The sequence below is a fragment of the Rhinolophus hipposideros genome (genome assembly GCF_964194185.1).
Source record: "Rhinolophus hipposideros genome assembly, chromosome: 20".
Lineage (NCBI taxonomy): Eukaryota > Metazoa > Chordata > Mammalia > Chiroptera > Rhinolophidae > Rhinolophus > Rhinolophus hipposideros.
In genome coordinates, this window is record NC_138066.1 from 34,643,695 (window position 1) to 34,657,577 (window position 13,883).

General features: G+C 37.5%; 1 protein-coding gene across 10 annotated transcripts in view; it reads left to right on the forward strand.

Annotated features, from left to right (window-relative positions):
* Positions 1 to 4,607: 4,607 nt before the first annotated feature.
* CDK12 (cyclin dependent kinase 12) overlaps positions 4,608 to 13,883 on the forward strand; it is a 72,057-nt gene continuing 62,781 nt past the window's right edge. For all 10 annotated transcript variants that reach the window (XR_013991994.1, XR_013991995.1, XR_013991996.1 and 7 more), the window contains exons 1-2: positions 4,608 to 6,231; positions 9,996 to 10,877. Coding sequence is in view for 2 of the 10 variants with exons in the window: in XM_081029261.1 (XP_080885387.1) it covers positions 5,183 to 6,231; positions 9,996 to 10,877 (1,931 nt within the window). In the remaining 8 variants the exon portion in view is untranslated. The remainder of the gene's footprint in view (positions 6,232 to 9,995; positions 10,878 to 13,883) is intronic.

The window sequence follows — 13,883 nt, forward strand, 5'->3', positions numbered from 1 at the left end:
TAATACGCTTTCTTGAGATACTAGATGGAATAATTATGCCATAAAAAAGATATCGGCCCCTTGTAACACGACGTTCCACCCCAGTCCAGTACACTTAATTCCCATTTCCTTTTTTTTTTTTTTAATTTCAGAAGTATTTTTTGAGCAATTACAGTATTTTTGAAGATCTGGGAGATTTGGGATTAAGGTAAACTTGTTTTCAACCTTGTAGCATAAAATGTTGTTCATTATACTTAGGGTCCCAAAGGTGTTCATAATTAATTGTGTCCTTTTTTGTAATCGTAGTGAAAACAAGCAGTTTAGTTCGTACTCTGCACCACAAGTCACAAACAATGTGTAATCATACCTCTTGTATCAATAAGTACTCATAAAGAGAAATTTGGAGTAATGCCGGGAAGTTCATGGCCACTGGAACTGAAGAACCAGACTAAAATACAATAATGCTAACACTGGGTAAAAGTTCTTAACATAGTTAAGGTTACTTTTTCTTTAAGTTCTTTTTCCACACACATCCTTGAAAATAATCGGTGAAAAGTTGGATTTTTACCTAGTTTGTAGCAAGGATATGAAGAATGAATTTCTACTGGCCCTCACATCTCAGACTTTACCTACCCTATTTCCCTGAAAATAAGACCTAGCTAGACAAACAGCCTTAATGCGTCTTTTGGAGCAAAAATTAATATAAGACCTGGTATTATATTACATCATATATCATATTATATTATAAAGACCTGATCTTATAGTAAAATAAGACTGGGTCTTATATTAATTTTTGCTCCAAAAGACTCATTAGAGCTGATTGTCCGATGGTCTGTCTAGGTCTTATTTTGGGGGAAACACAGTACATTTCAAAAATGCTAAGTAAACATTCTCCTAAAGCCATTCCAGCAGATAACTACAGTTCAGGTGAGCAGGCACAGCAGCGTAAATTTATTGAGGATAAATCTTTGGAAATGTCTGGGAACATGTTTTCGCCACAAAGTTATATGTAACCATGCTCCTTGAAAGTAGAATTCAGATGTATTGCTTGTCTATTCCTGTTACCCCATTCCTTTGAGTCACTACACAGTTTCTTGGGGCAGGAGTTTTCCCTCATTTTTGGGACCCCATTATCTAGCACTGTATCTAGGCTTAGTTAGGCAAATCTTTTACTGGGCCTTCAAAGCCTTGCTAGACCCAGCTCTACTCCCTTGCCAATTCCCCAGCCACACTGGCCTTCTTTTACGTGCAGAAAATTCCTACACTCCTTAACTGCTAGGAGGGCTTCCTCTGCACACTCTCTTCACCTCACTAAGGCTCCAGGAAGGCTTGCACTGGGTCTGTTTCTTTCACTGCTATCTACTGACATTGCCAAGCCCAGCTCCTGACACAAGTCAGAGACTCAATACATGTTGTTGGGATAAATAGAGAGGGTTGCCAGATAAAATAACAAAACACTTAAATTTGAATTTCAGAAAATCAACAAATATTTTTTAGTATAAAAGTATGTTCCAAAATCATTATATAATGTGAATCTAATAACCTTAAAATTGATGAAGTACAGAGAGCATTTATCCAAGTGATAATTTTCTGAGATAATTCATATTCAAAATTCCGTTTCCTTTTCTGTTGTCAAAGTGCTCTTCATTCAACAAACATCTATGGAGTCCTAATACTTGTGTATTAGGAACTGGTAATATAAACCTGAAAATGCAGCCCCAACCCTTATTTGACTCATTTGATTTAGAGTTCTGAAAATCTGATTGGTTACTGTAATCATGGGTACTCAAAACTTTTTTTTGTTAATTTATTATTATGCCCAAAGTATTAAAGTTAGATACACAGCTACACTTCCTCATGGAAACTCTGTACACATAAACAATAATGTCTGTACTAAGTGTAGCTAGAAAATTTTAAACCTTATAAAGCTTGAAAATAGAGTAAACTTGACCAAATTTTCGTCACAGAATAGAAGTTATAATTTCTCATCTGAAATGACATGTAAAATTTGTACTCATGTAAAAGAGAGATATCATTCAATAAAAAAAGCATAAAAGGTGCACATAGGAACAATCTTCCTACATGGCAAAAAGAAGACAATGGGTACATTTTAAATGACTAAGCTTTGAGGGAGACTAAACTCTTTAAACCTAAAATCTAAACTAACAAATTGGTCTGTGTGGGGATAAGAAGTTACTGTAACTTTAAATATTTTCTCTTGTGTACAGCCTAAAGAGAAGCTTTCTGACCTGCTGTGGGAATTTACAGGGAAAGTGTAATCATCACCTGACTGATCATCTTGAGGTTCATACAGTTGCCCTGACTCCCTCCCGGGGAGGTCATGCAAATAAAGCAAATCAAGCAGTTTTGGAATTTCTCAGTTCAAAGTTTTCTGTAGAGTGAAGCAACACTTACAAAAAAGCACTATTCTCACCAGTTGTTGGGCCAATCAGTGTAGTTTAGAGTAGATTTTGTATTTTAAAATTTAAACAGAATCTGAGATTTCCTAGAATAGATTTTTTTCCAGCTGTATTGAGATATAATTACATTAGAGCAGAATTTTATCCACCAAAAAGAGAAAGTTTAGTGCAATAGAGTATTGGCCTAGGTTTAAAGAAAGAGAGCTGTCCCTGTTCCTGGCACTAACTAGTCTTGGTGTAAACAAGCTCCAATTCCTTCTGAGTCTGTTTGATCTTTTAGTAGATGCATATAACACCTATCCTGGCCACCTCACCAGGTTATTTCCTTGTTCAGCTGATATTTATTGACAGACTTAAACGAGTGTTGTAGAAAATTTAAAAAGTGCTACAGAAATATAAGAGATTATAAAAATTCAGGAAAAGCTTAATTTATCCATTAGGGGTCTCTAGTCTGCCTCAATAGGCAACGGATAATTAATCATTATAACTATAAATAATGCTGTTTAATTTGATTAATTTTCTTTTTCAAGATTTATTTGACACATGACCATGATTCCTTCCACTTTTCCATTTTACTATTAATGTGGGTGTATCTGGGTCAAAACCTTGATCTCAATTAAAAGTTAGAAAAAAAATCAGAGTAATTTTGCTGAACTGAGACCAATATTTAATAAGGTGGGCCGGTCGCATCTAATTGGCCTATTTAGTCTCATGCCATCTGCCATCATGTCAGACACTTGGGGGGACCTTTACATCCAGGCCCTCTTGCAGCAATGATGGGGAGATACCACACCTGAGTTTCAGTACTTAATTCTATCCTCTATTTTCTTTCTTTTTTCTTGATAGCATTAATTTTGCTATTTCCATGGATAATTAAGAAGTTGATATGAAAAGCTTGGTCTTTCATTTGTATTCAAGATTTATGGACTCAACCGTTCAAGTAAAAACTTTTTATTAGTACCCACGTAACCAAAGCAACAGGAACATTTTCAGGGAATGATTTTGAAAGTGGACTCTTCTACCTTCATTCAGGATGTTTTCTGACTGCTCGTTTACTGGTTGATCTTCCCATCTTTGCATATACAAATCCTATTTACTCTTCCTGGCCCAATGGAAATGCCCTGTTATAAAGCTTTTCCTTAACACTCCCAACTTCGTTTTGAACCTCCTCAGTGCTCTGTATCATTCCTATGACATTTATTACCTTGTATCTTGTGGTATGAATATATTATCATTATTCTATTTGAGTGCCCTGGGTGGATAATACTACACAGACAAGGGCATTAAAATCTCACACATAAATGTGTTGAAGAAAAGGAGGAGGCTTGGACAAGTCACTTAACTTCTCTGTGCCTTAGTTTCCTCACACAACCCTATTTCAGAGGATTGTTGTGATGGGATGAGTTAATGTATGCGAAGGAGTTCTGAAAAGTGAAAAATGAGGGGCAGTGTAAGATACTGCTTTTTCTTGGTTATGAATATTATGTTTTTCTTGCCCATAATTATAATCTGTGTGACAATAAAAGGATAAATATTTCCAGAAGAGCCGTACGTGATCCCAAGAGGTGATGAACTTTCAGGTTCTTAGATTGTTAAGCAGACAGGAAAGAATGCCACATAAGCTTAAGAGCTTATGCTTTTGTGTCAGACAGGAATTTGAATCTCTTCTTTGGCACTTGCTGGACTAGCTGTGTTACCCTGGGTAAGTTATTTAACTTCTCTGAGTCTGGGTTTCCTTATCTGTAAAACAGGGATGAGGATATCCTGTTTGGGCCGTAGTACGTACGAGAATTAGAGATAATGCACGTATTATACTCTATATAAATGATAAGCATTGTTAATACTCAGGGAATTAGGTTGAAATGTCTTTACATTCGTCCTTTGTTCTGTTGACAATATTTTCATCCTGGTAGTTATAAAGTATGCAAAAATTAGTTTCCGCCAAAGCCTGAGAATATTTGTTCAATGAATTATCAATAAAGTTTTGAATTAAAAAAAAACCTTCTTGCTCCGTTTCAATCAAGCTTCGATCAAATTGAGTAAGGAGCATAACGCGAGAATATGACGGATCGCGTTTTGTACTTGGGACGTGTTCTCGCGTTGTTTGATAAAGCAGTGAGAGGTGGAAAGGAAGCACGAAATACCGCGAGCTTAGTGGATTCTCGCGAGAGTTTTTGGGATTGTCCCCTCCCCCCTCCCTCAAGTACCGTTTCGGTTTAACCTAGTGTGTGACTGGGAGTCTGTGAGGGAGCGAGTGAGTCTGTGAGGTATTGAGGTGAGGCGGAGGCAAGAAAAGGGGCTCCCTCAGAAGCGAGGGACAAAGGGGGCGTGGGGCCGCGGGACCCCAGCGACCGGAAGCCGCCCCGAGCCGGGCTACCGGGTAGGGGAAGGGCCCGCGCAGTCCTTACAGGGCCCCAGAGCCGGAGTCGGCCCCACAGCCCCGGGCCGTCGGCTTCCTACTTCCTCGACCTTCCCGGCCTCCGGGCTTGAGGACTGGCTCGGCGGAGGGAGGAGGGCAAACAGACTCGAGCAGCTGCCCGTTGTCTCGCAACTCCACTGCTGAGGAACTCTCATTTCTTCCCTGGCTTCTTCACCCCCTACCTCATGTAGGAGGGTGCTGAGAAGTCGGGAGGGAGGAGGAGTCTGTGCTACCGTCCCTGCCCTCCCCACCCCCTCCTCGGGGCGCTTTGGTAGGCGTGGGGTTGGGGTTGGGGGGGAGGGTGGGGGTTACTTTTTGGAGTGCTGGGGAACTTTTTCCCCTTTTTGAGGCCAGGGGAAAGGGAATGCCCAATCCAGAGAGACATGGGGGCAAGAAGGACGGGAGTGGAGGAGCTTCTGGAACTTTGCAGCCGTCGTCGGGAGGTGGCAGCTCCAACAGCAGAGAGCGTCATCGCTTGGTGTCGAAGCACAAGCGGCACAAGTCCAAGCACTCCAAAGACATGGGATTGGTGACCTCCGAAGCAGCACCTGTGGGTACAGTTATCAAACCTTTGGTGGAGTATGATGACATCAGTTCTGATTCAGATACCTTCTCGGACGATATGGCCTTCAAATTAGACAGGAGGGAGAATGATGAGCGTCGAGGGACTGATCGGAGTGACCGCCTGCACAAACATCGTCACCACCAGCACAGACGTTCCCGGGACTTACTAAAAACCAAACAGACTGAAAAAGAAAAAAACCAGGAAGCTTCCAGCAAGTCGGGATCGATGAAAGACCGGATATCAGGAAGTTCAAAGCGTTCAAATGAGGAGAACGATGACTATGGGAAGGCACAGATCTCCAAGAGCAGTAGCAACAAGGAATCCAGGTCATCCAAACTCCACAAGGAGAAAGCCCGGAAAGAACGTGAGTTGAAGTCTGGGCACAAAGACCGGAGTAAAAGTCATCGGAAAAGGGAAACACCCAAAAGTTACAAAACGGTGGACAGCCCAAAACGGAGATCCAGGAGCCCCCACAGGAAATGGTCTGACAGCCCCAAGCAAGATGATAGCCCCTCAGGAGCTTCTTATGGCCAAGATTATGATCTTAGTCCCCCAAGATCTCATACCTCCAGCAATTACGACTCCTACAAGAAAAGTCCTGGCAGTACCTCAAGAAGGCAGTCAATTAGCCCCCCTTACAAGGAGCCTTCTGCCTACCAGTCCAGTACCCGGTCACCCAGTCCCTACAGTAGACGACAGAGGTCTGTGAGTCCCTACAGCCGGAGACGGTCGTCCAGCTATGAAAGGAGTGGCTCTTACAGTGGGAGATCACCTAGTCCCTATGGTCGAAGGCGGTCCAGCAGTCCTTTCACAAGCAAGCGGTCTCTGAGTCGGAGTCCACTCCCCAGGTGAGCTATTTGTGTCAACAGTCCTTTCTTAGGGTGGGTTATGAGGAATTGGCAATTAGTCACGTTTTGTTTCAGTCCCCTAGGCATTCAAGTTAGTGAATCTGGTCTCCTCGACCCAGAATTCGAAAAGGAGAGTTAACCTGCTTAAAACTCCTAAGGTGGATACTTAGAGATCTTTAGCTGTAAGCTCCTGTGTGAGAAAAATCATAGGCTTCTGGGTATTGAATGCATAGAGTTGATACTGGTTTCCAGAGTTTATCTACCTATTTCTGTTGCTTTGTCGTAAATATTTTTAAATCACGTTGTTATAAGTGCTTTAGACCTCATTGGACCTGATTGAAGATATTTAAAAATTGCAAATTTTTATTTGTATTATCTTGAGACTATTTGCCTAAGTCATTACCAATTTGTGCTCTCCACTGAGTCTACAAACCTGTTAAGTTTATTTCCTAATTGATGTTTTGATGACTTAACAAAAGACTCCTGTCTTTTCACTGATATTTCTAGTGGAAATTCAGCTGATGAGTCCTTTTTCCTTTTGATGGTGGAGCCTGGCAGAAATTGACCTACCCTGTGACCACTGGCAATTTTCAAAATCTTTCTCTAAAAAACATGGTAATAGTGCCTTTACTGTGTTGTTTTTGCAAGAAAGGCCTGTTAGTTTGAAATTTAATTGTTGGGGTGAATTATCTACAGAAAACTGTTCTTGTTCCTAGATGATGAGCTGTACCTCCCTCTTTGTAGACTCATACTTGTCCACGAAAGCAGAACATGGGCTTTGGAGTTGTACCTGAGTGGAATCCTATACTTTAATGTCTTCGTGTCTGAGTTTTTGCATGTGTAAAATGGGAATTATAAGTACTTCTAGAGTTGTGAGGATTAAATTAGTAATATGAAGTGTATAGCACAGTGCCTGGTACCTGGAGCCAGTCAGTAAATTCTATCTATGAGTAAGGAAAATGTTGAATACTAGTAGAGATTATTCTGATTTGAAAAATACCCATGCACATCTTTTATATGTCAATGTGAGTAATTTTTGCTGACTTAAAGTTGTAATTATTCATAAAGTAGTTTGAATTGATCAAACTGCAGAGTTCCTAGCTGTCAGGGTCTGAAGTTCCTTAGTCTTTTCCCCTCCATTTTATTACAAATTTTCAAACACAGAACAGTTAAAAGAATTGTAGTGAGGACGCACACATGTGCATACAATTTATAATATATGTCATATATTTTGTTTATCCATCTCTCCATCAGTCCATCTTTCGTTTTGATTCCTTTCAAAGTAAGTTACTGACATCAGTATATTTTACTATAAACACTTTAGCATGTGTACCATTAGTTAGAGTTTTTTAAGGAACCCTAAGAAATGTTCTCAGAATATTTGTTTCCTTGAGGGAGTAGCTTAAGGCTGTTCTGAGAATTTTTATTGTAGGGTTTGGGAATACAGAAGTGCATTGAGGCCAAAACACTAAAATGAGTTTCAGTAAGAACTGCAGCTTTGTAGTGATTCCTTTTGGATTCATATCTCAAGTTCTCTCTTCCTCTACTCACTTAATTGGAACTAGTGCAGAAATGGTAAAAAATAAATCAAAAAAGTATTGGAGACACTCTATGAAAGTATAGGACACAAATATGCAGACTACATAATATAATCCTGGAGTCACATGCACACTTTTAGTTGGTTTATAGAGAGTACTATATGTTTGTATGTGTGCATTACATATTTTTCCTCATTTGTTGGAATTCCATACAGCAAATACAAAAATTTCTTAGAGTAGTAGAACATACAGATCCCTTCTATGGTATTCTCTGTGTTTTTTCCTTGGGAGATAGACAAAGGTAAACAAGCAACATCTTTTTAATAGACTGAAAATGCTTTGGCAGAAATGTAAGGTCTTCACATTCACCAAATTAGTAATGATTTATAGTAGTAATTTCATTTCAAATGGGTGGGGAACCTAACTTAATTCAGGGGGAAAATACATTTGTTTTTGAAGACAAATTTTTTATTGTTGCCTGCATTTACCCATTTGTTGTCCCCCACCACACACACACACACACACACACACACACACACCTTTTTTTCCCTTGAAGAGTGAATCTGGACCTCACAGCATTTGTATTATAAAAATGTCATGAGTATATGAGCATCCAAATGTCCTATTAACAGTAGGCTTCTGTTCAGAAGTTCAAGCATTTTTAGCAGAGTTCCTTAGGAAGATTTAGTCATGCTGAAAGATTAAAGAAACAATGGTTTGTAGAGTGTGGTCTCTAACATTACTTAGTAGTGTTTGGGATTTTAGAAGTTTTTCCTGGGCTAGTGATGTTAGTTTTATCCTAGCTATAATTCAATCAGAGAAAACCTCTTGTTTCAGCCAGGTATTTACAAGGGAAGTGTTAGTTTTCTTAAGGGTAAGTGGGTATTTTTGGTAAATCCATCTAGCTACTTTCAATAGTTTATATTCTCGTGTTTATATATAGTATGTGTTGTTATTATTGTTTTGAGTACTTTGATTCCAATAATGACTATATTTTAACTAACTTTTTGGAGAAAACTTCCAAAAAGCAGTATAGGTATAAGAAAACCATGGCTGTTTCCCCTACACATATATGCTATTTGTTTTGAAACCTTTTGATTGATGTCTGTCTCATAGATGATTAAATATAAAGGCAGCTATTAGAGATCTGGAATGGAAGCAATTTTTTGTAGACTACTGGTCAAATAATGTTTTGTCCAATTTGTCCACATTTTTAGTGCTAATTTTTCTCTCCTCACCTTGAAGCCTAAGTGCATCAGCCTTTATTAAAAAGCAAAAAGAATTAATGAGAGTTGGGTTTCAATATAGAATAATCTGCGACATAGATTCTAAGATTTTATTTCCCAATCCTTCCTTAATGAAGAAAATAAATTGAACATTCGGTAATACCTGGCTTTACAAATTCCTAAAAAGTTGATTGGAAATCATTTTATATTTGAAAGTACCAGAAGCCATTATAGTTTTGAGAATTTGTAATAAATTATTTTGGTAAGATCGTTTCTCTAGTTCATCTGTTTTATAAGTCCTAACTGTTGTATCTTGGGGGTTTGTGTATAATAGGCACAACATAATTATAAACTGAGGATACAAGGAACAAAATCTTTTCCTGGGATCTGTCAAGTAAATAGCAATCTAGTTTAAAAATTTAGATTTTAATTTAGCATGCTAGTTACTTTTAATTTCCTGATTGGTATAACCCAACTTTATTATAAAGTCTGACTTTCTTTTATCATGTTTTCAGTTTATCAGAGATTTAAACCAAAATTGTAAAAGTAAACATTGTGAATATGGGTATTTTCCAACATGGGGAAAAATAGCGGTCTATCTTCCTTCAGTTGAATAATTTTTAGTATTATATGATTGAAATATGTTGTCATGCAGGGTTTAGTTCTAAACTATTTTTTAAATAAAACTTTATTTTTTAGAAAAGTTTTAGATTTACAGAAAAATTGTGAAGATAGTACGGTACAAGTTCTTACATGTCCTGGCACCCAGTTTCCCTATCATTAACGTCTTACATTAGTATGTATGGTACATTTGTTACAATTAATGAACCAGTATTGATTTATTGTATTGTTATTATTAGATACCTAATCTATTTTTAAGATTACTAAATTACTCAAAGTGGGTTTTTTAAGTTATAGTTCTCCATACTTTAGCTGATCTATTTTCCTGTATATTGCTATAGCCTATCCATTTTAAACTGCCTTTTTCTTTTTCCATTAGGAAATCCATGAAGTCTAGAAGTAGAAGTCCTGCATATTCAAGACACTCATCTTCTCATAGTAAAAAGAAGAGGTCCGGGTCACGCAGTCGACATTCCAGTATCTCACCTGTCAGGCTTCCATTGAACTCCAGCTTGGGAGCTGAACTCAGTAGGAAAAAGAAGGAAAGAGCAGCGGCTGCTGCTGCAGCAAAAATGGATGGAAAGGAATCCAAGGGTTCACCTATATTTTTGCCTAAAAAAGAGAACAGTTCAGTAGAGGCTAAAGATTCAGGTTTGGAGTCTAAAAAGTTACCCAGAGGTGTAAAATTGGAAAAATCTGCCCCAGATACTGAACTGGTGAATGTAACACATCTAAACACAGAGGCCAAAAATTCTTTAGATACAGGGAAAGTAAAGTTGGATGAGAACTCTGAGAAGCATCCTGCTCTTAAAGATTTGAAAGCGCAGGGAACAAGAGACTCTAAACCCATAGCATTGAAGGAGGAGATTGTTACTCCAAAAGAGACAGAGACATCAGAAAAGGAAACCCCTCCACCTCTCCCCACAGTTACTTCTCCACCTCCTTTACCAACTACTACCCCTCCACCTCAGACGCCCCCTTTGCCACCTTTGCCTCCACTACCAGCTGTTCCACAGCAACCACCTCTGCCTCCTCCCCAACCAGCATTTAGTCAGGTTCCTGCTTCTAGTACTTCAACTTTGCCCTCTTCTACTCACCCAAGGACATCTACTCTGTTCTCTCAGGCAAATTCTCAGCCCCCTGTACAGGTTTCTGTGAAGACTCAAGTATCTGTAACAGCTGCTATTCCACACCTAAAAACGTCAACATTGCCTCCTCTGCCCCTCCCACCTTTACTACTTGGAGACGATGACATGGATAGGTAAGTCCCATAATTAACTGAGAAAACTTAACTCTCTTGATCTAAGTGTAGTGCAGTTTTTGTTTTCAAATTTTGTCAAAACTGCTCTAATGCATGGCTATTTAGAATACTTCTATGAATAGGAAATGCCTTTGATGTTTGATTTACAGTGGAAGAGTCCATATTTATGACACTATTACTTAGGAAGAGGGAAAGTCTAGTGACCCTTTTTCTCATAAGTTTATTTATTGATAAGTCTAATTTTGATTTAAAAAAATCAGTAGGGTTTTTCTCTTTGAATTTTTATATTGAAAATTTTAAAAGCTGTAGAATAATTTAAAAAATGATACAGTTAATACCCTTATACTCTTCACCTAGATTCTCTTCACCTAAAAATTGTGAAGAGTATCTTCACCTAGATACTCTTCACCTAAAAATTGTTAACTTTTTGCCACATTTGCTGTAACTATAGATATTTGGCATTTCACTTCTGAATGCTTCCGCGTGTCTCTCCTAATATTAAGACATTTACTATATAGTCATAATACCGTCATCACCCTAAGAAACTTAACCATTGATTTAATAATGTAATATCAATAACATAATATCAGTAATGATACTATTGAATATCCTCAATGGTCCCCAAAATGTCTTTTATATAATTGTCTTATACAGGAGAAAAATAAAGCAGGTTTATTTCCAAAAATACTGTTAAAAAAAAACCCCACAATTACACTGTAAGAAGCAAAAGAACAACATATAGAATCTTTGCCAATTGGAATGTAAATTCACAGTGGGATGATGGGAAAAGTTCTAATTCTAATGAGTCCTCTGAGTATTGAGAACTGAAATGATTGTGAAGCATGAATTTGATTTTATGGAAGGCATTAGGAAACATTTATTTCTTGACAGGACTATCTAGGCAAGTACCACCAAATAAACATGATTCAGCAGTGATATACACCATGACCACATTTGTGTTACTGTTTTTTCTATTGAGGTCCTGCCTTCTTGTTCTCTAGGATATATGTTTCATTTATTGCAATGAATTTTCATTGTAAGCACAAAAATAAGTACCACTCATCTTGCATCCTAGACCAATTCCCAGCCCTCCATTACTTTCCAAGTAACAGGTAATTCAAACAGCACTTTAGGTCTGTATTTTTCTAGATTACTCCCTGTGCCTTTTAAAAATGTTCAAGTGCAATAAACGGGGGGTGGGGGGAAAACTATTTAAAAGAATGGCTTCATTAATATTTATAATGGTAAATCTGAGTTTAAAGGAAAATTCTACATGCTTTTTCTAATATTAATACATAGGTATTTATGAATTCTTCCATATACTGAAAACTACAAAGGAATAGAACAGAACCTGAAATTTATGTAGAAAAATTTCTTTGAGGTACACAGTGTACTTATAGATACAAGCCATGTGTTTTCATACTTCCGGGGAACCACGGTACGTACATATGACAAAAACGAAAAAACATTTTGAATTTCAAATGAATATGTAGTGAAAAGGAGGAGATTTCATAGTTTTTATTGGAAAAGGAAATAGTTGAGCATTATCCAAAGGGACCCTAGGCCATTATTTACCCACAAGAACCTCCTTTAAGTATTATTACCTTATATAGTGGCTGGAACAATAGTGTGGCTAAGAATCTTCATTTAAAAATGTTTACTTAGCTAACCAAATAACTATTGAACCTACCGACTTACCATGTGTCGGTGTAGAGTGCAGATTTTCAGAGGTGGAATGATTTTGATAGATCTGATTTCTATCTTTCAGATTGGGGATCAAGGGTAAAGTTAGACCATTCAGTGCTTATTGAGTACATGTGGTTATCTTTAAAAACGCGTATGAGAGAGAATGAAGTGAACAAAACTATTTTTGTTATAGATCAATTTTGTTCTGAAAGTATATTTTATTTTATAGTCCAATGTAATTATTTTTAAATGTATGATTATCATCAGCTGTTTTACACATGTAATACTTATAAGTAAATTATTAAAGGTAGAAAAATGGAAATGAAGATTTCCACTATTGGTTTTATTTTTTCATTATATATTCATTTTAAATTCAAAATGTTTTTTTTGTTTTTGTCATATGTACCGTGTTTCCCCGAAAGTAAGACCAGGTTTTATATTCATTTTTGCTCTAAAGATGCTTTAGGGCTTATGTTCAGAGACTGTCATCCTGAAAAATCATGCTAGGGCTTATTTTCTGGTTAGGTCTTATTTTCCCGGAAACACAGTGTACACACACACACACACACACACACACAGAGTACTTTTTTTGGTGCCACTCTGTCCATTTACCAGCTGCACCTATCTTTCACATGAAAAATAATTGTCACGTAAGAAAACTTCAAGAAGAAATCTAAAAGTTGCATATGGAACTAACATTCCTCTCTGCTCTTGTGAAATTGCAGCAGCTTAAATACTGAGGATGTGATTTATCCATCCTTCTTATTGTCTGCTGTGTTTTAAACGTAGAACTTAGAATGAAATCAGTAAATATTGGTTATTTGAATGAGTAAGTAAAACTGCTAAAGGAGCCAAAGTCAGGGCTTGTGTGAAATGATAATGGGCGTGTATGATAGTTAAGAAATCAGTTGGCACATGGATAATGTAAAGCTTACATTAGAGGATTTGTCTTTTAGTTAAAATCCTTTTGGGAAAAGAACGAAACTTTTCTTTCAAATGTATAGATTGAGTAGGAGTGTATTAACCCAGGTAGTAAATGCAGGAGTGAATTTAACTAATGGTATTACAAAAGCCTTTATGATTCATGGTCTATAATTTTTGGTTTCAAGGAGCAAACACTGCCAAACATCTACCTCAATATAGTACGTTGTTCATGAACATAGCTGTTCATGAGATCTACTTTTAGAGGTCACTTTTATACTCTTTAAAATTTCAGTTAACCAACTGCACAGGGTTTTTAAAATCGCTCTGTCTTTGATAGCCTGGTTCATTTGGAGTTTATCAGATTTCTGTAGAATCTACACTATTCCATGTGTGTGT